The 26,184-nt window shown below is 41.4% G+C and overlaps 2 protein-coding genes across 18 annotated transcripts in view; one reads left to right on the forward strand and one right to left on the reverse strand.

Moving 5' to 3' along the window:
* MED12L (mediator complex subunit 12L) overlaps window positions 1–26,184 on the forward strand; it is a 347,579-nt gene that overhangs the window by 147,575 nt on the left and 173,820 nt on the right. The gene's annotated exons all lie outside the window — the stretch shown is intronic.
* The window catches only part of P2RY14 (purinergic receptor P2Y14), a 62,236-nt gene that overhangs the window by 17,437 nt on the left and 18,615 nt on the right, over window positions 1–26,184 (reverse strand). For 3 of the 13 annotated variants that reach the window (XM_043874768.1, XM_043874759.1, XM_043874760.1), the window contains exons 1-2: window positions 14,289–14,699; window positions 11,933–12,015 (exon numbers count right to left, since the gene is read on the reverse strand). The exons of 1 other annotated variant lie outside the window; for it this stretch is intronic. Coding sequence is in view for 1 of the 12 variants with exons in the window: in XM_043874758.1 (XP_043730693.1) it covers window positions 11,933–12,015; window positions 13,722–13,750 (112 nt within the window). In the remaining 11 variants the exon portion in view is untranslated. Of the gene's footprint in view, window positions 1–11,932; window positions 12,016–13,721; window positions 13,857–14,288; window positions 14,700–18,614; window positions 18,715–20,102; window positions 20,193–26,184 lie in introns of those variants that run through there. 9 more of the 13 variants (XM_043874769.1, XM_043874762.1, XM_043874764.1 and 6 more) reach the window with 8 other exon arrangements.

Consider the following 26,184-nt stretch of genomic DNA (forward strand, 5'->3'; position numbering starts at 1 on the left):
TTTTATTTTACTCCATACTGTTTGTGTGTGTTTGTTTTTTTTTTTAAATGCAGCCTTCCCTGACTTCTAATCTTTATCCATACATTGTTGCTTTCCTCTTTTGTATTCAAGATCTGTCTCTGTCTTTAGACTATGTTCTTTCGAGGTATAAACCTGCAGAAGTTCTCTTGAAGTCGTGACACCCTCATAGCTATAAACTTGCTCAGGCCTTTTCCAGCCTCACATAACAAAAGTAGAAATCCTCTGTAGGTGGCAAAGAACGAGCCCCGATATCAATGAGCTTATCTTGTTTCTGAGTGTCACTGCCCACTAAAGGGGACCAAGCCTCCTGGGGAAATGACTGATTTCAAAGTAGGCACAAGGAGAGTTGGGTCGATACCTTGTGGGCAAAAAGCAAGGGGTACTCAGACTAACGGGGGTGTCTCGGGGGAAAGGGCGTGAGAACTGGCCTGGCGGCTCTGCTCAGTTCAGCAGTTTGCATATCAGTCAGAACAACAGTACCATAAACACTTGTGAAAGCAAACCAGATTCAAGAGTTGCTAGTACTATTAAAAATATAGATAAAAAAGGGAGGATGAAGGCAGGAGAATGTCTTCAATGAAGAATGTCAGCTAGAAAAGGTAGAAGGAATGATAGAAAGAAACCAGCTTTCAATCTCAGCGTAACGACGGATTCAGGCAACAATCTTCAATGTTTGTGAAAAGTCCGCAAAAGTTTCTAGGAGAACAGGATGTTCTAATCTACACACGTCACTCTCAGATAACTTAGAATAACAAAGGAAAAATTCTACTTTTTCAGTAGGGATATCTGACAGTCACTGAATAATTGAACTTACCAAAAATGGAATAATTTGATATTTCTCCCCCCCAATATAACTCAGATGTATACAACATTCCTTGTTAAAAAACTAATCATGGATAAACAATTGGACAATTCAGAGCATGATCATTCTATAAAAGAGCCAGCTCAGAACCTCTAGATAAATTAGTATCATGAAAAGCAGACGGGATGGGCTAGAAGCGAGCAGTTCTTAGATGTCTCTACCTTCCTTACCTTTTCTTCTCAGTCACCTTTGGGAGCTTCTCTGCCTGCCCTGAAATCGGTGTTTATTACTCTGTTCCTGGCCGTCTTTTCACATTCTCGCCCTTCTTCTAAGCTGAAGTAACCTTTGTTTAGAGTATTGTTTAAGACGGTCATCTGTAAGACAGACTTTTCCTTTCATCTATCACACAGTGCTTTTGGCGCCTTGTATGAGGCAGTGTTGTTGGTACTGGGGATCCTGCCCTCTTAGAGCCCAGAGTCTTGGTGGTTGTGGTATCTGAGCAGCCTCCTCACCCCACTCTGCACTGAGCACCTCCATTTCCTGCAGTCCTGAGTTGTCATCTAGGAACAGTCTTATCACCTCTTTCTACTCTCTTCCCATTTTACAGCAATAACTGCCAGTTGCTGGGAACTTTACCTAGGTATCAGACACAGGCAATGCTAATTCTTTTTAAAAATACTTATTCTTTTCAAGGGATTCCCTTGTGGCTCAGTCAGTAAAGAGTCTTATTCTTATTGTTGTCAGTGGAATATTTGATATTCTGAAAAGAATTTATGCACAGAAGCTAAAGCGCACAGACGGAACACAGCAGACGTTAGCACGCCAGCCTTTCCCTCCTCATTCTCCCCGGGCTGTGCCTTCCTCCACGGGAGAGAACTCTGTCTTGAATTTTGTGTCCTTTATGTCCCATCTTGATTTAAATCTACATGAACATAGATTCCATTAGAAAATTGTTCATGGCTCATGGTTTGCGTAGTCTTCAGGACTTTTTTTTTTTTTTTCCCTTCTTTTTTTACCCCCAGCTCCGCATTATTGTTTCTAAAGGAATTGAAATCTTTGGAAAAGGCTTGGAAGTAGTTGCAAAAGATGAACATTCATTCATCCTTTGGCTGAGCATTTTAATTCCTAAGTATATGTTCTAGAAGAATCTCTTCCAGAGGCATTCCAAGGATGTACAAGAAGATGCACATGAAAGGATGCTCACAGAAATATTGCTTGTAATGGCCAAAGTGTAGAAATAGCAACTGGTTATTGACAGGAGAGTGGGTTTAACATTTCAGTGGAATTTTGTGTAGCAGTGAAAATGAATGAACTACAGCTGTGCTTTTTTTAAAATCCTCCTGATAAGAGAAATCCCATATTACAGTTGAGGAAACTGAGGTCTAGAGAGCTTGAATAACTTATCCGAGGTGTAAGAACAAGTATGTTGTAGAACTGAGAGTGTTATTCAAAAGCTCTAATGACTGTGGAGTATTGTTTCTTGTTGAAAAGTCTTGGCTTTATTAGCTTGTCTGTTCACTGAACGGAGAGAGAGCTTCGTATTTTCGTCTAGCTCAACAAATGGATCATAGTAGGAGTTGAATGAATTTCTGAAGACATCCTTACTTTAAATAGGAAGAATGCTATGTAAGGGAGCTTAGTAGCTGGAGTGAGTTCTGAGATGGTAACCAGAGCACCTGCAATGGAAACCCAGCCCTTTCAAGCCCTCAGGGACTGTAGCATCTTACCTGTATGCTCTGTCCTTGGTTTCATCCCCTGCGCCATCCCAGTGGATGGCTGAGGGATGCCTGGCAGGTGTATGTCAGCATCACTTGGATTATTACTACCCCGAATTCCTTAGCCAGGGCCCACAATTGCTCTCCTGGTGGACAGCAGAGGCCCTTCTTTAGCTATGTGGCTTTTTTTTTTTAATTTATGATATGAACCTGCCCAGCCTGCAGCAGCAAAAGTGTCAGCAAACTTTCTGTCTCTTGAATGTCCCTGACATGATCAGCTTGTGGCAGAGTGCAGGCAGTTTGTGCATATGGGGTGGGGGTGTAGAGAACGCAAGGTTGCAGATATTTGTTGCCTTTGGCAAGTAAACCAGTATGTGTCATAAAAAAATTTATTTCACTCTTTAATTTTTTTGGCTTGAGTGGAACAAAAATTGAAAAGAAAAGCAAAAGCTTAACTGCCCAGCTATCCCCTTGAGCTTTTCCTTGCCGGCCATCCAGTGTCAGGAAAAGCTCTGAGCAGATACATGTTTTTTTCTCTGTCTCAAATAAATCATGAAAAGCTTTTGTTACTTTGTAAATTGGGGGTGAGGGGGCAGCGGGGGAGAGGCATTGGCAAGGGTCTACAAACATGACCCAGCAGATTTTGTCAAGAACCGCATAGGAGGAGCAGGAATATCCAGGTAGATTTGCTTTCACACTGTCTCCGTGGTGATGCTGAAGGTCAGTTCTATAAAGATGAGCCTCAATGAGGCAGAGGTTCTCAGAGCCCTGACCTCGCCTGTGGTTGTCTGTCTGCAGCGTCTTACTGTGGTTGCCTCATACTGGTCTCTGTTAAAACATCAGTTTCTCAGGGAGGCCTTACTGGTTTACGACCCCTGACACAGCTGAGCACCTACCCAGCACACTCCAGCCTCTCACCAAGTTTTATTTTCTTCAGAGCCATCTTCATTATTTAAAGTGATACTTATTTTTCAATTTATTTTCTCCATCATCCCTCCATCTCCCTATTCCTACTATGCCATCCTCTTAAAGGTAGCCTTCATGAAAATAGAACTTATTTCTTTTCTTCAGTGTTAAATTAGTGCCAGGTATATAGTAGAAGTTCATTAGATATTTACTGAATTTATGAATGACTCTATCTGTACAACTTTGGTCAAATAAGGACTCAACTGTTGAATGATGAGTCTGTTCAGGACCTCAGAGTTTTATATTTTCTGTGTTTAATAGGTTAAAATGTATAGATATCTTTTAAAATCATTGGTGCATAAAATCAGATTAACCATAGCCTTTGGTTTATGGCATATTCTTATCATGCAAGGTTCATGCAAGGTTGACTTAAAAAATTTTTATCTTGTGTTCTTAATCACATTATTAATTTCCTTCAAACTTGTTAATCAAAACAAAAGCCAAGACTGACAATAATAAGCTATTAATATGTGGAACTGAATTCTCTTTCTTCCTACATGCTCTCTCTCTGGCCACCATGTACCCTGAGCCTCATTTTTTTCATTTACTCAGTTTAGTTTTATTGTGTTTTGTTTCATGTGTATGTGTTCCTAAAAGTGTGTTGAATGCTTATGTGTGTGTATGAAATTGTGATCTTTAGGAAACATTCGCAATCATTTAGTGGTTTAAATATATCACCCCACACATTGCCCATGTTATTTGAGTGTTGCTATAAATCATCTGTTTTGGTGACTGCAACATTCCACTGTCTGACCATGCCACGGTTCATTCATTCAGCTTCCCGTGTTCAGCATGTTTCCAGGGTTTTGCCCTTTTGAACCATGCCACAGTATATATCCTTCATGTCTTTGGATGAACATGTGAAAGAGCTTCTTGTGTGCATAAATCTAGGTATTTAATTGTTGAATCACAGGTATATGAAGGTTAAACTATAGACAGTGATGTCAAACTGTTTCCCAGAGTGATTGCAAATCCTCTGTGGATACCAATCCTCATTTCCTATTTTCAGATTTACAGATTTTCTCTTGAGAAATGTTACTCCATTGTGGTCTGATTTACATTTCCGTGGTAATAGTGTTAGGGGCATATCCTCATATGATAATTGGTTATTTCCACGAAATGTCTAGTTACGTCTATTGCTCATTTTTCTTTTGGGTTGTTTGTGCTGTTACTGATTTGTGGAAATCCTTCAGATACTCCTGATCCCTGCTTTGTTGGTTTCATATATGGTGAATAGCATCTCTCAGGTTGTAACTTGTTCTTTCGTCTTTAAAAGTGCATTTTGATAAACAAGTTACTTACTTTAATATATTTAAATTCTCACTTTTTGGAATTAATGCTGTTAGTATCAGAATACAGTATTGGCATGTCAGAGTCTGAGATAATGGTTTGGCATGGAGGCCTTGATGCGCTTTCAGGGGGATCAGGAGGTCACCCATTTTCAGAAGAGTGCTGACGGGGTGTTGGCCTGTTCCGTTCACTGTGCTGACACCTGTGCTAATGGTGTGAAAGCCGCAGTGTGTAAAGCAAACCTGCCGATGCCTCGGCACACTTGGGGCCAATTACCCAAGTGTGTCCTGGAGTCATTTTGTAACTTACTGCCATGCAACCTGAGTAAACAAACAGAAAGCCAGCAGCACGTGGGGCTTCCTTGGTGGTCTGGTGGTTAAGGATCCACGGTGCAAGGCAGGGAGCTTCCTGGTCTAGGAAGGAAGACCCTACCTGCCTTGGGGCACCTGAGCCTCCGTGCCCCCGCAGTGAGCCTGTGCTCTGGAGCTGGGAGCTGCAGCTGCCGAAGCCTGCGTGTCTGAGCCTGTGCTCCGCAACAAGAGAAGCCACACACCGTGATGAGGAGCAGCCCCTGCTCGCTGCGGCTGGAGAATGTCTGCACACAGCAGCAAAGACCCAGCGCAGCCAAAAAATAAAAGAATAAACCTTAAAAAAAAAAAAAACAACCCTACAAAACAGAAAAGGTTAAGTTCACTTTAGAATGACTGTGATGACGTGATATGTATTGTCCATTTGACAAATATTTAAATATTTCATGTGGCATTATAAGAATAGTTCGCAAAGCACTTCTGCTATGTTTGATGGTGGTCTAGAGGAACAATACTTGGGAGTGAGTTACGAGCTAGATTAGGTGCTTTTTTCACGGAACTCCATTTTTACTGGAAAGAATGATCCACAAACTCTGGCAGTTTGTACTTGGGTATTTGGTGGACATTTTCTCAAAATCAAGTCAAGGAAAAAAAATAGCAGTACATTCTAGTACTTGGAGATCAGTGCCACTATGATAATTATTTTTTGATACTGTGTATGAAAAGTATACTTCAAAGTTCTGGATGAAGGTACCTCTCCAAATGACCAACGATTATATGATATAAAATCTAGCAGTGGTAAAAGATTTCCTCAAAGACTAAATTATACTAAAGGATTTTAATGTAACAAAAATTTAGTTTCTCCTTCATTAACCACCTTTAAGAAACTGCTGCTATTTTGAGTTTTGATGTGGTGCCAAAGAAGATGGAAAAAGAAATGGCAGCCCACTCCAGTATTCTTGCCTGGAGAACCCCCATGGACAGGAGCCTGGCGGGCTGCAGTCCATGGGGTTGGAAGAGTCGGACACGACGTGGCAACTACACCACCAAAGAAGAAAATCCAGAAGGCCACGAAAATACTTCTTCCTTGTCCTCTTAGAATATATCTATGTGAAACTAGATTTTTTCAGTATACTTTAACTAAAACTGCATTTTGAAACTCATCCAATGCAGATGTGGATGTGAGAATGTAACAATCTTGGGCCAGATGTTAAAGAGATGAGCAAAAATGTAGAATCATGCCATTTTCCTCACTAAAACTTTTAGGAAAATATAATTACTTTTCACAGAAATGTGTTTTTAATGTTAACATTTAATGCTATCTTTAAAACAAATTAAAAATAAATATTTTATGAATTTCACAATTAAAATTTCTAATATAGTAAACATGGCAGGGTATAACAACGTAAGAGCTTTGGGCTTCTCAATACTGTTCAAGGGATCTTGAGACCAAAGTTTGACAATTCTTGGCTAAAATATATTTTACTCTATTTTCTAATATTTTTTGGGTTTAGTTAGCTTATTTTATTATGTCAGTTCTTAATCCATCCCATATATGGACTGTCTGTAAATCCCAAAACAAAAAAAGACACCAGATCTTTATGAAGAGTGACTAAATGAAAAATGTATATAACTTCTGCCTATCATTGTAACTCCTGCTCATCAGATAATCTTTAATTTTTTTTTTTTTTTTTTGGAGTTTTTTTGATATGGCTGTTAACTTGTTTGGTTGTCCATCCATCCATCAAGCATGAATTAAGCAAATAATACCTCTCATTAGTTCCTCCCCCCCCGTTCTGTGTAGGACCATCACCTGCTGGGCTCATGGGCCCTGACCTGGATCTCCACACTCCACAGCCGTCAGACCTGCCGGTCTGGGCTGGAGGGACAGGTCTACTTGTTTACAGGGGTCGCCGGTGTTAGTTAGTGGCCAGTGGACCTGTTGACAGGTACTCACTACTAAAATACTGACATAGTGTCCAGTTTTCTGTTGGAATGATAGGAGATAAATCGGGAGAACTGTTCATTTCCCCTTATTTTATGATTTCTTACTTGGCCCGATGACTGTGCGAATCAATTCAAGAAATTTCCTGTGGGATTTTACTCTTGACAGGACTACCTGTAACTTAGTAAGATACTAGCAAGGAAGAGGAAGGAGTTCTGTTTTTACTGAGTAGCTCCTAAGGTACCAGGTACTGGCCTGTCTGATTGTCTTAGTAGTTCTTTGGGGTGATAGTTTTATTGTGATGGAGCAGAGGTGGATCACAGAGGCAAAGGAGCTAAAAAACAAAATGTCGCTCAAGCCCACAGTGGATTCAGATTCAGCTGTTTGTCTGAAAAGTGCCTACTTTTTCGACAGTGGAAAATTTCCTCTCTAAAAACCCGAGTCCCAATAATATTGATTGTTTTATAAAATGTGATTATTGCCATTATTGTGTAAATACCTAGTTAAGGTGCAGAGCAGTCTCACATACTCTTGTTATCTCCCTCCAGCTTTTATTTGTGTATAAATCATAATTCTTATTGGATATGTTTACCTCCTTAGGTCAGAGACAGGATGGGGCAGGCAACAGGGCATTTGATTTGAAGCCAGATGACTTTTTCCTTTTAAGTTCAACCCTTGGACTTTATTAGTTGTGCTATCCTGTTTGAATCACCAAAGCTCTCTGAACTCCAGTTTCCTAATCAGTAAAACAGAGCCAGTGACAGAAGTTCTTTCTCAGTGTAATTTGGCTGCTGGAAATACCCACTTTTGATAACAGAATCTGTGCAGAGGCTTTAAAAACAGAGGAGTACTTGTAGGGATAATTAGAAGTCCTAAATCTCAGTAGTGCACATGAGTTATGTGGTGGTGTTTGTTATTCAGTCGCAAAGTTGTGTCTGAGTCTTTGTGATCCCATGAACTGCAGCATGCCAGGCTCCTCTGTCCACCAGTCTCCTGGAATATGCTCAAATCCACTGAGTCAGTGATGCTATCTAACCGTCTCATCCTCTATTGCCCACTTCTCCTTTTGCCTTTAATCTTTCCCAGCATCAGGGTCTTTTCCAACGAGTTAGCTGTTTGCATCAGGTGGCCAAAGTATTGGATCTTCAGCATCAGTCCCTCCAATGAATATTCAGTCTTTCCAACGATTTCTTTTAGGATTGACTGGTTTGATCTCCTTGCAGTTCAAGGTACTCTCAAGAGTCTTCACCACCCCAATTCAGAGGCATCTGTTGTTTGGTGCTCAGCCTTCTTTATGGTCCAGCTCTCAAAACCATACGTGAAAACTACTGGGAAAACCGTGGCTTTGACTGTATGGACCTTTGTCAGCAAAATAATGTCTCTGCTTTGTAGTATGTTGTCTAGGTTTGTCATAGCTTTCCTTCCAAGGAGCAAGTACCCTTTAATTTCATGGCTGCAGTAACCATGAAATTATCCACATTCAAAATCTTCAGTGATTTTGTGAATTATGTAGGTTGTTAATAGTGATGTTTCCCTCACCCTTTGATTGCTGGGGCTACCTTCTAACACTGTTTTCTTTTTTATTAGATCGAGTCATATAAAATTGCTAACATTTAACTATATTTTATGTGCAAAAAATGTCAATTTCATATGGCTAATGCAGATTTATTTAAAATAGTTTATAGTAAAATTACACATGAACAGTGAACATCTATATAGTTACATAAAAGGGCATAGGACCAAAAGTCAGTAAGCCTTGATCTTGGTTATGTTTTACAAATTAAACTTTTATTATGGCTTTTCTTTCTCAAACTATCTGATGACACGTGTGAATGCTGCCTAGTAGCCAGTGAAATGTTTTCTGTTGAAGAAGCGCAGAAGGCCACGGAGCATTATTCCCCAGAATGAGTTGTTGCAGACAGTTGGCCCAAACGGAGGAAAGAGGAATTAGTTGCAAAAGCCAGTCTCTTCTTTTTAACTGTGTTAAGTGTGAGATCTGCCCATATGTCTAAAGGTCTATATATATAAGTGGATAGATTTTCTCCTGTGAATGCTTTCTTTAAGTGGAGAAAGCTGGCAGGGAAGTGATAGGTATAAAACTGAATTAGGGAAGACTCCTTTAGAGAGTAATTTATGAAGAAGGAAGTCACAACTTATAGCAAGTATTAAATTTAGTGATTTCTGAAGTTTTTGATGGCAATGTTTGTCATTGGCAAAATATGTTCTAAACCTCTGCCTTATTTCAGTTGAAGTATTCTTACAATCTCTCCAGAAAATGGAGCTCCTTAGCAAAAGATGTATTTATTGTTTTTTTTTTTTTGGACTGGGAAATAAACTGGAATGGATGTTAAAAATGAACTAAGTTTTTAAATTATTAATTTAGATTCTATGGAATTTACTACCCAACTTTCTAGAAAAACAAGCAATAGAATAAGTTTCACAAGTTACATACCTTGTTCTTTCCATCCACTAATTAGGCTTACAATGGTACCAATGCTTGATACTTAAGAGTGTTATGTGAAATCTCAGAGGAAGAAATCAGAAGAATCAATCAAGATGGAAATGAAAACTTATAAGACATTAGGAACTGGGTCTAAGTTGGCAGAGGAGCGGGTGGACATGGAGTGCATCTGTCTCCACAGACGCCCTGGACAGCACTTAGAGATGCAGTAGTTCTCACAGAACACTGGCTGAATACCACAGGAGCCTCGATCACCAGGAAGGACTGTATGAATCCACACATGACTGGGTAGGATGAAAGAAGTGAGAAGCAGGAGGAGAGCAAGCAGGACCAGACTTGCACCCCAGGGGTGGGAAGCTAAAGCAGGGGAGAGATTCCTGAGTTCCAGGGAAGTCGGTTGGGACAGAGGGAAGCATTTGAAGGATCAGAGAGTGAAGCAGCTGATCTGTGATAGTCTGCATAGAGAGCCACATGGACCATCTGCCACAGGCCTGTGTACCGCGTTCTGGACGCATGTCCACCAGTGCATGCGGGGGCTCGAGCTGGAGCGTGGGGAGTGGAGAGCAGTCCTGGGGTGAGGACTGCTGTTGATCATGGGGAGATGGTCTGAGGGAACGGGAGGAAGGAAATCCGCAACAGGGAATGCCTTTGGAGGAAAGCTTGACGGCCCTGGAGGCAGGGCACTATTGCTGAGCCCCTCGCAGGGGTGGAGCCATCACTGTAAGCTCTCTCCCTGCAGGCTCACGTTGGCTGCCTAGCAGGAGAGAAGGACCACCCACGGTTGCCTCTCGTGTGCCTGCTGCTAGAGGCTAGAAAAAGCTCCTGATAGAGCTGTATCCCTTGAGCCGATGGCTTCTGGCTTCCCTGTGCAACTGGTGCTGCCGGGGCCCTCACGATCCAAGCAGGCATGCCACCTCCCTGTTCGGTCCTCATTGCGGCAGACTCTGGTCCTCTAGGGCAGCCTCAGGAGCAGGCTCCTGTCCGTGGCCCACCTATAGAGGTGGGGATAAAACCACAATTGAGCTCCAGGGGCGAACGACTGAGGAAGAGCATCAAAAGCCTTTCCATCACCTGCACGAGCTGCAGATTAAATCCACAAGGTCAGCTGGTAGACTGTGTCTGTGGATTGTGTGAAAGGGCAGTGTGTTCCCACAAAAGAAAATGCCCTGACTCTGGCAGCTGTGGACATTGGAGGCAAGTACATGTGGGAATAGGGACAGATTAGCAACTCATTCTATGTGGCCACCATCACCCTGTTAGCAAAACCAGACAAAGATATCAACAGAAAGAGATAATTACAGGCCAGTGTCACTGAACACAGATGCAAAAATCTTCAGCACAATATTAGCAAACAGAATCCAACAACATATTAAAAGGATCATACACTATGATCAAGTGGGGTTTATCCAGGGATGCAAGGATTCTTCAGTTTATACAAATTGATCCATGTGATACACTGTATTAACTAATTGAAGGATAAAAAAAAATACGATAATCTCAATAGATGCAGACAAAGCTTTTTGATAGTTTTCCACACCTATTTAAAAGTCTCCAGTAAGTGGCATAGGAGGAACCTGCCTCAATATAATAAAGGCCATGTATAATAGGCCTACAACAAACGTTATTTTCAGTGGTGAGAACAAAGTATTTCCTCTTAAGATCAGAAACAAGACAAGGATGCCTACTCTCATCACTGTTGTTCAGCATAGTTTTGATCCTAGCCATGGCAACCAGAGAAGAAAAATTTAAGGAATCCAGGTTGGAAAAGAAGAAGTAAAGCAATCACTGCTTGCAGATGACGTGATACTATATGTAGAAAACCCTAAAGATGCCACCAGAAAATTAATAGAGCTTATCAACGAATTTCATAAAGTTTCAGGATGCAAAATTAATGCACAGAAATACCTTGCATTGTTATAGCTAACAATGAAAAGTCAGAGAAATTAAGGAAACAACCCCATTCACCATTGCAACAAAAAGAATAAAATACCTAGGAATAAACCTAAGGAGACGAAAGATCTGTATGCAGAAAACTATAAGACACTGATGAGAGAAATCAAAGATGACACAAACAGATGGAGAAATATATTCTTGGATTGGGAGAATCAATATTGTGAAAATGGCTCTACTACCTAAAGCACTCTACATATTTGGTGCAATCCCTATCATATCACCAGTGGCATTTTTCACAAAACTAGAACAAAAAGTTTTAATGTTTGGATTGAAACAAAAAAGACCTTGACTAGCCAGAGCAATCTTGAGAAAGAAGAATGGAGCTGGAGGAATTAACCTTCTTGGCTTCAGATTATACTACAAAGCTGCAGTCATCAGGACAGCATGGTATTGGCAGAGAAACAGAAATATAAGTAATTGGAGCAAAATAGAAAGCCCAGAGATAAACACACACATCTGTGGGCACCTTACCTTTGACAGAGGAGGCGATAATATACAATGGAGAAAAGACAGTCTCTTCAGTAAGTGGTGCTTGGAAAACTGGACAGCCACATCTAAAATAATGAATTAGAACACTTCTAACACCATACACAAAAAGAAACTCAAAATGAACTAAAGACTTACATGTAAGATCAGAAACTATAAAACTCCTAGAGGAAAACATAGGCAGAACACTCTTTGAACATAAATTGCAGCAAGAACCTCTTTGACCTACCTCCTAAAGTAATGGAAATAAAAAATAAACAAATGGGACCTAATTAAGCTTAAAAGCTTTTGCATAGCAAAGGGAACTGTAAAGATGAGAAGACAGTCTTCAGAATGGGAGAAAATAATTGCGAATGAAGCAACTAACCAAGGATTAATCTCCAAAATGTGCAAGCAACTCATGCAGCTCAATAACAGAAAACAGACAACCCAAACAAAAAATAAGTGGAAGACCTAAACAGACATTTCTCTGAAGAAGACATATAGGTGGCCAATAGAAACATGAAAAGATGCTCACCATCACTCACTATTAGAGGAATTCAAATCAAAACTACAATGAGATATCACCTCACCCTGATCAGAATGGCCATCATCAAAAAGTCTACAAACAATAAATGCTAGAAAGGATGTGTAGAAAAGGAAACTCCCCTGAGTTGGTGGGAATGTAAATTGATGCAACCCCTAGGGAGAAGAGTATGGTGACTATTCCTAGTTAAAGGGTGTTCCTAGTTAAAAAGGTATGAAAAGTATTCCTAGTTAAAAAATGAGGAATAAAACTACCATAAGAAACAGCAAACTCTCCACTAGAGATATACCCTGAGAAAATGATAATTCATAAAGATACATGTATCCCAATGTTTACTGAAGTACATTTTATAATAGCCAGGACATGGAAGGAACCTAGATGTTGATCCACAGATGAAAGGGTAAAGAAGAAATGGTACATACCTACAATGGGATATTACTTAGCCATAAAAAAGAAATGAAATTGAGTCAGTTGTAGTGAGGTTCAGAAGGAGAAAACAAGTATCGTACATTAACTCATATGTATGGAATCTGGAAAAACTGGTACTGATGACCTTTTTGCAGGAAAGAAGTAGAGACATAGATATAGAGAACGGACTTGCGGATGCAGCAGGGGAAGGAGAGGGTGGGACAGATGGAGAGAATAGCGTTGACATATATATGCACCATCGTGTGTAAAATAGCTGGTGGAAAGCTGCTATATAACAGGGATCTCAGCTCAGGGCTCTGTTCCCACTTAGATGGGTGGGATGGGGGTATTGGGAGGCAGGCTCAAGAAGGAGAGTTACGTGTATACATGTAACTAATTCAAATTGTTGTAGAGCAGAAACAAACGCTACATTGTAGTTATCCTCCATTAAAAATATTTTTTCCCCTTTATTGAATTAAAGAGGAAAAATAAATAAAAGGAGATTTGTGTGAGAAATTCATACCGAAAGGCAAATAACAGATGTTGTGAGGAAAGAATCTATGCAATTCAGTTTCTTTAAATTTTTAGAAAGGAAGTCATTAGTGAAATATTTGAATTATTTTGGGGGATTCTGTGTAACACTATTAATACTGGCTGGGGAATGTAAATTATTATTAATGTGAGGAGTTTCAAAGTAGAAAATATTTCATGTATGAGAGCTTATAATAAACACTCCATTAAAAAAAAAACAAACAGAAAACTTCTGAGACATATAGTACAAGCTAAAATTAAAACAGCAACTGAGGCTCTTAAAATTCCCGAAAATCAAATGGGACTCACCCTTCAATCCACACAGGTAGCCCAGGCATTTAGCGCTTCAGAGAAGACTTAAAATGCTCGCTTGCATGAAGTATTTCATCTTTGCTTTCAGTTTTCAGTGGGGTTGTGGCCTTTTGTGCTGTTACACCAAACCTGTTTTTTTCCCCTCCAGTATTTTAGTTCTTTACTGGATTCCCTCAGCTCTGAGGATTACATCATAGCCCAGCTGTATTTGTGCTCTTTACCATTTCCAAAACTGATTTTAACTCACTATCCACAGACACACAACACTGTCTTATATTTTACAAGCAATAAGATAAAGTTTCTAAAACAGGAGTTTACAAAAGCCTGTGCATAAGGTCGTGAAAGAAAATCCTGCTTCATGCAATTAAAAAGAACATTTACAGAGAAAAATTAATTGAACCTAGTTTAGTCTTGGAACCTGGAAAAGTAAAATCTCACCTGTAAATCTGTCACTCTGTCTATTATAAAAAGGAATCTAGGACATAAGCGCAAAAGGGCCATTTTACAGTGGTATCACAAATATTCTTTAAATACACTCTGCCTTGGATGGGCTTTTCTACTTACCAGTTTATCCAGTCTCTTGTGGTTTCTGAAGGCAAGACTGGCTCAGCCACTGGGTGTAACATCTGATGTTGAGGGAAGTCTGCTTTGCTTTCTGCCTGGACTCCTGCTGTTGACCAGTGGGGAATGCTGCATTAGCTCTCAAATGAAACATTTAAAGTGCTCTGTGAAATGCTGACATCTCGCCAAGGACTTGAACGTCAAGTACCACAGATGTCCAGTCCTCTCTGGAGCCCAGCTCTCTCCTCTGTGCTTGTGTGAGTTCAGTCTGATTTGCGTTTAGGGTGACAAATGATCCAGGCTCGACCAAACAGTAACCGGTATGAAACTGGGTACCGAGAGAGACGGACAGACAGACAGATGCAGAGACAGGGAGAGTGAGAGCCAGTGAGCAAGAGTGAACGTGAGCGAGTGCAACCGATCTGGTAAGTGAGCGCTCCAGCTAGCAGCAGGAGGCAGGATCTTTCCCATGCCTGGCTGTGACCTTTGACTGTGAGGCTGTTGTAAGAATAGCTTCTGTATTTATTGGGACGTATTTCCAAGTTGTAGTTCACACGGCCTCACTAACTCCTTGAAGAGTGTTGGAAAACTGAGAAAGTATTTGAGAGTAAAGCAGACCGGAACATGTCCCACTTTGAGTGCCGGGGGAAGGAGTGAGGAGACTCTAAGTGCGTGTTTACTGGAGTGTCCTGACCAGCAAAGGCCAAGATCATTGTCAAATGAGATGAGAGATTGAAAGGACCTCAAAGCTGTCTCCTTTGAGCCTGAGTGATTTTCCTGTCTAGCCTCACCCGGTTCTGGGGGGCGAGGACCGTGAGGCTTGCTGGTTCCCTTTCTGCTCCAGGAATTAGGCTTACACATCCCCAACCTGGACTTGGTGCTGTTGGGCCTCCTAATTTTTCTCCAGGTGAGCACGCTGTTTGTCTCTAATTTCTGAGTGCCATTGAGTGCTAAGTCACTAAAGTCGTGTCTGACTCTTTGTGACCAGGGTTTGCAAAGGCTTCTCTGTCCATGGGATTCTCCAGGCAAAAATACTGGAGTGGGTTGCCATGGCCTCCTCCAACCATCTTCCCAACTCAGGGATTGAACCCAACTCTCTTGTGTCTCCTGCGTTGGCAGGCAGATTTTGTTTTTTTAACCACTAGTGCCCCCTGGGAAGCCCAGGTGGCTAATTTCTGGACTGTTGCCTTCTTTAACAGGTTGTTGCCAGGGATCCTTTCCTTTTCTTACGTAGTCCTCTGGTTTAATGCAGTCATGATACGTCTCCCTGGAGGACGAGCCTGGATCTCCCATACTCTGCCAGTTCTGGACCGACATCGTCAGCTTTACTTACTTTACCAGTTTCTCTTCCCTTTGTCCTTAGACAGCGTGCTCATTATCAGATATGTATATTATCATTATCAAAATGAAACAAAACCCCTGAAAGCCCCGATTGACCTTAAGTCCCTTTTATTTGGTACTGTTGTCCATGGATCACTCAAGCGCTATAAAACATTAAATTCTGATTCACTGTCTCATAACTATCCAGTCAATCACTAAAATCTGTTTTTTTTTTTAATACCTAAATATTTCTTATCTATGATTCTCACCAAACTCAAAGTCATTTTTGGCCCGTACTCCCTGCCTCCAGTCTTTTCCCCACCCATAATAGCTGCCGTCCAGTCACCCGTGAGTAGGATCTTTCTAAAACCCAAGCATGCCCGTGTCCTTTTTGTGGCTCCTTATCACTGATAAGTTCATGGTATTTAATCCGTCAGACTTGGTGCTCTATGGCTGGTTTGATCTCCTTGGGACTTCCCTGGTGGCTCAGACATTAAAGTGTCTGCCTACAATGCGGAAGAGCCGGGTTCAATCTCTGGGTCAGGAAGATCTCCTGGAGGAGGAAATGGCAACCTACTCCAGTATTCTTGCCTGAAAAATCCCATGGACAGAGGAGCATGGTAGGCTACAGTCCATGGGGTCGCAAAGAGGCAGACACGACTGAGTGACTTGACTTGACTTCACTTCACTTGATCTCCTTGCAGTCCAAGGGACTCTTAAGAGTCTTCTCTAACACCATAGTTCAAAAGCGTCCATTCTTCGGCGCTCAGCTTTCTTTATCATCCAACTCTCATATCCATATACTACTACTGGGGAAAGCCATAGCTTTCATTATATGGACCTTTGTTGGGCAAGTAATGTCTCTGCTTTTTAACATGCTGTCTAGGTTTGTCATAGCTTTTCTTCCAAGGAGCAAGTGTCTTTTAATTTCATGGCTACAGTCACCATCTGCAGTGATTTTGGAGCCCAAGAAAATCAAGTCTGTCATTGTTTCCATTGTTTCCCCATCTATCTGTCATGAAGTGATGGGAATGGATGCCATGATCTTCATTTTTTGAGTGTTGAGTTTTAAGCCAGCTTTTTCACTCTCCTCTTTCACTTTCTCCTTTTTCACTCTTTCAAGAGACTCTTTAGTTCCTCTTCACTTTCTGCCATAAGGATGGTGTCATCTGCATATCTGAGGTTATTGATATTTCTCGCAGCAGTCAGTCTTGATTCCAGCTTGTTCTTCATCTAGACTGGCATTTTGCATGATGTACTCTGCATATAAATTAAATAAGCAGGGTGGCAATATACAGCCTTGATGTACTCTTTTCCCAGTTTTGAACCAGTTTGTTGTTCCATGTCTGGTTCTAATTGTTGCTTCATGACCTGCATACAGGTTTCTCAGGAGACAGGTAAGGTGGTCTGGTATTCGCATCTTTTGAAGAATTTCTTACTGTTTATTTGTTATCCATCCAGTCAAAGGCTTTGGAGTAGTCAACAAAGTAGAAGTAGTTGTTTTGCTAATGGAGTGGCACTCTCTGTGACCCCCACGGACTGTAGCCTATCAGTCCATGGGATTTTCCAGGCAAGAGTACTAGAGTGGGTTGCCATTTCCTTCTCCAGGGGATCCTCCCAACCCAGGGATCGAACCCAGGTCTTCCTCATTGTAGACAGACGCTTTTACCGTCTGAGCCACCAGGGAAGTCTGGAGTAGAAGCAGATCTTGCTAACGGATGCACATGAATTGAGATAAAGCAGAGATGCTCCCAGACCCAGTTCGCAGCTCTGACATCTTCATGCTGAGAAGCTGAGTGTAGTTCTGGGGATGGAGCTGGGGGTGCCACTCCCACTGCTCAGGGCTGGGAGCTGCCTCTGTAGTGACTCCTTGAAAAACAAATGCTGAACAGTATTTTTGATTATTATTAAAAAAAAAAAAAAGTCTTCAAATTTCATTTGGTGCTTTGAAAAGTGGAGATGATACTCATGTCTGAAATTTTATCATCTGTGTACCATCTGCTCTATTTATTATATCTGATTTGCATTGACATGGCATCACCTTAAAAATCAAATATTTAGCTTTCCTCTAAGTAGAATGAAATTACAGATTTTATGTGTTTAATCTTTTAATTAAAGTAAATGCATAGCTAGTTGAGTAAACTTTACTCAACTGCAAGTTGAGTAAACTTGTCTCAGTTTGATCCTCCTGAGTATTTCTCAGACCTGTGGGAACCCAGGTTCAGACACAGTTTGGTCACCCTTCCTCTGGGAAGCTGTTTTTTCCTTCCAAGTTTTACTTACAGTGTTTGGTATGTTTCATAAAGGAGACTTCTAAACATTGATAAAGGCCAGAGTAAAAGTTAATGTGTTCGCTTTTAGTTTTGAAGGCTTGAGATCCATGATATAAAAATAAAATGACTTTTAAAAATACTCAGTTTGACATGCAGGAATAGGTTTGTTTGTTTGTAATCCAGTAACTGCTAGAACTAGCTCAGTTACAATGAAGCCTTGAGCCAAGAGCATTTTTTTTTAATAACCAAAACCAGTGCTTGGGGTTGTGCACATCAAAACTGGTCCAGTTTTATGGGATTAGATAATGATCGCAGTGTTAAAACTAACAAGAGCTACATGAGAATGCCAAAGGGGGGAATTTCTTTTTTAAAGGAACTTGTACTTTTATAATGGTTCTATTTTCTAAGCTGAAGGGAGAACGGGAGGTACCTGAAACTCAAACCTCTGAGTCGTATGAATTCCACACTTTTGGGAAATTATTAGTGAAGAGCAAAGGTGAGCCCTTGGGGAAACCTGGAGGTATGACAGGATCCCTGAACAACGAGATAAATGTCAGTGCCTCGGATTCAGGTGTGTCCAGTGTGAAATAGAACAGTTTAAACAGGAGGATGTCCTGTAAGCTAGATAATTTAAGAGGCACACAGCCTTTTACAGTATTTTAGTTGATCGTGTCTGTAGTTCTGCACTGACCCAGTAACCACTGAAATAACTGTCTGTCCCAGGAGGCACACTCACCACACTCTCCCTCAGGTTGCCCTGAGGCAACGGCAACAGGAGATGTGGCTTTGACCGTGTCCCTTTTCCAAACACATCATCTCTCCTTCCACCACTGACTCTGTTCAGATTTGCTGGATTGGCCCCTTCCTTCCATCTCTACCTGTTGACCTCTTGTGCATTTCTTAAAACACAGGCCAGACTCCACCACCTGCGGAGCTTTTCTTTATCTTCCCCCTAAAAATGAACGAATGGTTATCCCCATGGTGCTTAGTTTGAGTTTTGATTAGGCCACTCCTGACAGTGTATATAACCTTCTGCTGAATTGCTGATAGTAATGGCCATCTCCTTGTTTTGGGGAAAGGAGAGTCTTTCGCTTATGCTCCCTGTGTCTGTCTGTCATGCAGTCACCTGGCTTGTTGGGCTGGAGGACACGATATTTTTCTGTGGCCTCTCTCATCCTACATGGCCAGGTTGGTTTCCTTGGCTTGGCACCTTACCTGTTAGCAATTCTTGGGCACCCTGTCTCCTAAGACTCCATCTCAGTGAGAAGGCAAGATCTTTCAGAGACAAGGACATGATTGTAAATGAAGGTGAGGACCTCCACTGGACTCCCTTCTTTTTTTTTTTTTTTTGTACTCCCTTCTTTGTTTTCCTAGTCTAAGAAATATAAACATCCTTTTAATTTTGATTTCTTTTTGTTGGTAATTCAAATTAAACTAATTAAAAAGTTTTTTTGTTGAAGTTATACATTTATGTACTTTAATCAATTTTATAAAACTTATAAAAAAATCCTGCCCCTTTTGTGTGCCCCAGTGCCTCCCCTCGATCACTTTTTTAGCTGCTACTTTGGGGTGTCAATCCCTATGTTCCTGTTGTAACTGAGAGTTCTTGTCCTCCTTGCGTGTCTCTTGATGTGGAAAATGAAGATACAGTTCCTTTATTCTCCATGCCTCTCTTCACCTAGATAATTATGTCTATATTTTTTTTGATAAATCAGTAACCTTTATTCAAATAATTAAAACCATGGCAGCATTGTTTATAACTGAGGCCCATCGCTTACATTAAAAGGGATCATAATTCCCCAGCTGTCTCTGTCACCAGGAGAGACTGTACCCTTTTGCCTAATGCAAGCAGGCTTCCCTGTGCATCCAGGCTGCCCATTTTCCCACTTAGAATTAGTTATGATATGTAAACAAGCTCTATAAATGTTAGCTCTTGTTATCACATTAATATTACAGTTTGAGCCAAACCAAATTTAGTCCAGTTCTTAACCATATGCAAATGAATAAGCCTGAAAGTCCTTTGCCAGCAGCTGCATTTAGAGAAAACACATGAGGTCCAGGTGTGTGTTTACATAATATGACTTTTATTGGATGGATACTTCTTAGTATTATACCTCAACAGGCAGAGAAAATGTGTGTTGTTGACACATCCTTGTTATTCATTGTTTTCTGATATATTTCACTGAAGAGCCCTTCCAGCTTATTCGTTTTAGAATTTTGCTTTTGGCAGCTTGCAATTATTGCTATCTTGAAAAAGTCCCATTCGTGATATATAAATGCTTCCAGAACTGTGTTTTTCATTCTTTCTCGTAACCTGCCACCAAAAGCCCAAATCAGATTGTGATCCTTTGCCTTTTGTAGTTTCTCCAGAAGCCTTATATTATACTTGATAAGCAAGGCCCTTGATTTTATTCATTTAAAAATACAGACAATCACTTAAAAGGTAAAAGCGTCTGAGTCATAAATAGGCAGGCTGGGGGTTGTCCTGTGGAGTTGATGAGATTGTCGGGAGACCCGTTTCATGTAAAAATAAGCAATTTGCAAAGAGAGCTAACAGCTGAATAATGGGGATGTGAGAGGAACTCTATGGCTCTCATTAGTTTGTAAAAAAAAAAAAACTTACTTTGAGGATTCATGCTAATTGATAACCCTCATAGTGTGAGAATGTGACTTAAATGTCTACCTAAACCTTTGTCATAGTTCAAAAAGGGGAGGGTGTCTCAATGATGAGCGCCCAGGAAAGAGAAGGTCCACGGCAGGCAATTGTTGCTGAGCAGACAGACGCGTGCGGGCCGGAAGCAGCACCCCTGTCCTGGGGTGTGCCCGTGGCAGACTCGTCCCAGCCCGTCTTCCTGCAGCCTTTCAGCCCTCCTCTAGGGCATCTTGAGCCATCTGTTAGAGTCCGCCCCTGACATGAAACCTCTGGCCGTCTTTGGCTGGAGTTTGATCCAGCACAAAATGAAGGGAGGAAAAAGCAAAACTAAACAAAACCATAAACACCAGCAAACTTGTCTACTCAATCATGGAGAAAGGGTCAGGATGGGATCAATCTGTATTTCTTTAGAGCTAATCCCATATAACATAGAGTCAACCTGGGGTACAAAAGTAAGCTCTGCCTCTTACCAGCCTGGGGACGGTGGGCGAGTTATGTCCTCTCTGCATCCCTGTTTCCCTTAGTGTCACCTGCCTCATTCAAGTTGTTTGAAAGTTTAAATGAAATAATGTGTATTTTCTTAATTGCTGTTCTCAGCCAGAGTAAGTAGTCAGTGAATGGTAGGGGCTCTTATTAATATGAGCAAAGGCTAATTGTTGCCTCATAATTTTCTTGAAGCTGTGTTATCACTAAGTATATGGGAGGTATAAAATGCTATGCTTTGAAGTTTTAATAAACATTGATTTCTTTGGAAAGATCCACATTTGAACAGAAACTTTGGCTCAGTAACCATCGTTATGGAAAAGCTCATTTATAACGTGTGTGTGTGTGTTCAGTCATGTCCAACTCTTTGCAATCCCATGGACCCCTCGAGGCTCCTCTGTCCATTAGATTTCCCAGGCAACAATACTGGACTGGCTTGCCATTTCCTTCTCCAGGGGATCTTCCTGATCCAGGGATCAAGCCTACATCTCCTGCATCTCTTGCTTTGGCAGATGGATTCTTTACCATGGAGCCACCTGGGAAGCCCCTTTTTGTAACTTAGCCGTACTTAATTCTGAGAGAAATGCCTCCAAACTGAAAACATATTTCACAAGGGAATGAGCAATATGCAGGAGCCTGGAAGCCTTTAGAGATGGCACATCTCATCTGATGGAGTACTTCAGTGTTTTCACTTCCCTGGACTCCTAGGTGAGGAAGCCGGGCATCCAGTCCCTTTCCTACCCCTCGTTCCATCCCTCCTTTCACTCCGTCTCCACAGAGAGTGAGGATGGAGTGTGCTTCCTCTTTCTTGACTGTATCCAACTCCAGAAGTTGTTATGGTTATCTACTGTTTGTTCCTAATTTAGACAAACCGTGTGGTCTAAAAGTACCTCTCCATTGCCAGAAATCACATCAGCCTACTGCCCTGCAGGAAAGACCAAAGCTTATTGTGCAGATAGCGTTATTTAGCAATGTCTAGATGAGTTTCTGTTATTAAAGGCCTAAGAGATGAAGCAAAATCATAGTAAAGGCAGGAAACATTTATTTTTCCTTAGGCAAGGAGAGCAAAAGCCCAGACAGGATATTTTGTAAATATTTTTTTAGTTCAGCTGACTGGTTGTTAATTTATTCTGGTGTTTTGTGGGAAATGACAGAGGCTTATTTTATTTTTTTTAATAGGCCATTGCGGAGAAAAACAGTGTTTGAGTTTGCTCAATAATCTCTTGCCATTTACCAAACCAAATATCACTTATTAACTCTACGTATGAAGTATTTGCTATTTGTGTGTAGTTCAGATGCTTATTATCACCCTGTTGGAAGCCTTTTGTTTCAAAAGACAAAACAAAAAAAGCAGCACCCTGATGCAGCTGCTTCTGAAATAAAAGAGATGGTATGGTTTTAAAAAGGAAACGATTATGAGAGACTGTCGACATTTTCAATCTGTCAAGTTTTCTCACAGTCATTTGGGATGGTTTCTAAGTGATCTTGCCTGGCAGGCATCTGATGTACAATCTTTCTCTGTAGCTGTAATTTTACAACTTCAGCTTAATCCTTGTTTTACTGAACGCCAGTTGGCGTGTTTTAGTGAGTCTAAATATTTATACGATCTTAGCTCTGTGTATTTATCTTTTAGGCATTTGTGACATTTCTTAACGTGTGGTCGAGAGGATGTAAGAGGCATTATGTCTGATTAATTGGGAGGGAGAGCCCCAGAGTGTTTGCCCTCATAAGACCGGCTCAGGCTCTCCTGGCTGTGGGTCCTTGAGCGCATTACTCAACCTCTCTGTGTCTCAGCAGTCTCTTCCTTGGGATGATCCCTGCAAAAGCAGTGATAATATTTAACTCAGCATATTCTGTGACCATAAAGAAAGCTGAGTACCAAAAAACTGATCCTTTCAGACTGTGGTGCTGAAGAAGACTCTTGAGAGTCCCTTGGACAACAAGGAGATCCAACCAATCCTAAAGGAAATCAATCCCGACTACTCATTGGAACGACTTCTGCTGAAACGAAGCTCCAATACTTTGGCCACTTGATGTGAAGAACTGACCCATTGGAAAAGACCCTGATGCTGGGATAGACTGGAGGCAGGAGGAGAAGGGGGCGACAGAGGCTGAGATGGTTGGATGGCATCACCGACTCGATGGACATGAGTTTGAGCAAGCTCTGGGACATAGTGAAGGAAAGGGAAGCCTGGTGTGCTGCCGTCCATGGGGTCACAAAGAGCTGGACGCGACCGAGTGACTGATCAACAGCATTATATGCGTGCCAAGCACATGAAGAGCAGAATGAATGTTGCCTGTCATAAGTCTTATTCTGCACTGGAGAATTAAAAAAAACTTGAAATGCATTGTAGGGAGTTTCCTATCTGTCAAAGGTAATGATTGCTTGGAGAAAACATGATTTTGAAACGGCACTTTAAATATAGTACTTATGGATCTGTATTTTATTATAATTTTCCGCTGGCCTATGTTCAGACTATCTTCTAAGTGTCTTTGCACCATTTGGTGTAGATGAGGTTCTCACAAATTTTTATATTACAGGTTTCCTCCACATATGATGACATTTGAATGGTAATTCATATTTACTGCTTCCTTTCCCACTGTTTTTTTTTTAAACTCATTTTAGACATTTTGTTTGAAGACAACATAAGCATCAGTATGTTTTGGCTTTAAGTTCAATTTTTCTTGCATGGAGCTCTATTTTTTATAAAATAAAATAGTGAAGGTGCAGACTCAATAAACATATTCTTCCAATGTGTGGGTCATTATGGTGCTGAGATATCTCTAGGCCAACCTTTGTGATTCAGATTCATTCAGAGGCACAAAATCGAGTTCATACACTACTTATTTGTGGTAGATTAGGAAGATCTGGAAGCTACCTAGTAGCTAGCTCAGAGGCATAATCAAACACTCCAGACCCTCACACTTATTACTTCTAATATAATTTCACTACTCTCTTTGTTGACTTGCTGCTGACATAAGAAAATTTTGGTGTGTTCCAGTATGAGTGCCACATAGACACCAGGTAAAGAAAATTTCCTAATGTCTTCTTGGAGGAGGAAGGAGACCGAGGTGATGAATGGAGTGTAGTCTGGGACTGGCCCTCGGGTAAATTCCATGGTGCCCCTGGCAGCAGGAGAACTGGCACTGTCTAAGCTACTTTCAGAGTCTCTGTTGGATCACCAGATTTGTGACACATCCCGAGGAATGTGGGGAGCTTTTCCTTTGTACCTGGGTTCACTTTAAATTGATCATCAGAAGCTGATGTGCTTGGGCCCTTTTAGGGTCCTGCGGGCAGCGCTGTGCCTCTGCCGGCTGGGGCAGGTGTGAGGGTGCTCTGGAGGTGGGCGCTCTTGTCTAGGCTTGGCCTTTGTCACCCGGGAGATGGCGCTCATAATGCTGCCTCCCTGGCTGAGCTGATGTGTGCATTAGGGGAAATAGTGCCCATGGAACGCACACAGTGTGTGGCGCCAAGTAGAACTAATAAATGTTAGTGTTATTTCTGTTGATTTCTCCAAGTCAAGATGATGATGATAATAATAATTGTATTCTGTTCCTCCCCGCATGCCCTTCAGTAGGCATATCTTAGAAAGAGGTTTAGCATTTTGATTCTTGGAGCGTCCACCTGTATGCTATAGATGCACCATCTCTTGGAGGTTGTGCAAACAGGATCTCAACGCTTCGTGTCAGTGGTGAGGTTTGGGGAACTTTGGGGAAAGGTGTGAACAAACATGGGCAGGAAGTGGGGATGGAGATGATATTGTAAGGATATGCTTTTTACTTACAGGCTCACGGGCTCATTTAATTCCTCAGTTTTAATGAGTGAATTGCGTGAAAGATTATCTAAGATCCTTTCCTCCTCAAATTTCTCAGTCCTCCTTAAATTTTTCAGACTTTTTCAGGCAGTTGTAGTATGTTTTAAGATGTTGATTCAGACTCTGGTTCTGGCAACATGTTCTCAAATGGGGTTTGTGTGTATGGTGTGTATGTCTGGTTTTGTTTTGAGGGGCAGAGCAGTAGAATCCACTTTTTCCTTACTGAAACCTTAAATGGAACTCGATTGGTTCCATTTAAACAGGTGAGAGTATACCTTTGAATGCAGATGGGGATGCAGCGAGGACTTGTCCTGCCTACTCAGTCCCTACCGGTTGCCCACCAAGCTACGTCTGTGATCTCCTGTGGCTAAGAAATGCAGTTTGAAAACCATGCCATTCTAGTGAATTCTGTGAAACACTTTTGTTCTAGAATAAGTCTATCACACAAGTTGCAGCGGTGGGCTTCAGAGATATTTTAGTAGTTCAAGACCACTGAATTGACATTTAGAAGCTGCAATGGAGATAAGAGGTAACAAAGGGATGGTTGCTAATTAAATCTGGTGTCTTTGGGAAGTTACAATATCAGGACGCACAAAACTCCAGTGAGATAACCAATTAATTCAGGCTTGGGTTCCCTCCCTTCCCAGACCTGGTTGCGTTGGTGTGCGGTCAGCAGGTCTGAGCTTGTGCGCTGGACCAAGCGGTAGGGGTTTGCCTCTTTACCTCCCTGGCCCTTCCTGGGATAATGTGAGCTGCTTTCTGGGTCAGATGTCTTTGGGGGCTAGAGTGTTTAAAACGGAAACAGCTTGTCTTAAACCAGGACTGTCTAGTAACTTCTCATTCGTGCTGTGTTTGAACATGTCCCCCTTTTGTGGTAGCTGCAGTATCCATATGCACTTCAGGCCTTTCCGAGATGGGCCTAGAACACAGAGAGGACCACGGGCCCGGACAGTTATCTGCCCTGCAGGGACACGCGTGGGCCGTGGAGCCCCACGGGGTCAATAGTAACATAGGCGCCGAAGTATTTGCCTTTTTGAGTGACAGTGCCTTCCTCTTTTGCATTTTTATTTAGCGTGTGCACGTGTATGTTCTTCTTAAAGTGAGTTAAGGTTTTTTTTTTTGCTTAAGATAACTTAATTTCTCTAATTCTGATAAGTACATGTACTTATGTATATATTAAATACATGATTATTTATTATCATTAATCAAACTTACACCCCCCCCCCCCACCCTTGTAAAAAGCATTTGGTGATGCTCTAGAATGGAATGGCAAGAGAAAAAGGTTCACCTGAAGCCTTGAGCTCTGTTTGCATCTGATTACGGTGCTGTAGGACAGTGGCCGCGTAGCTCGCTTT

This window comes from Cervus elaphus, chromosome 19 (assembly GCF_910594005.1).
Source record: "Cervus elaphus chromosome 19, mCerEla1.1, whole genome shotgun sequence".
Classification (NCBI taxonomy): domain Eukaryota; kingdom Metazoa; phylum Chordata; class Mammalia; order Artiodactyla; family Cervidae; genus Cervus; species Cervus elaphus.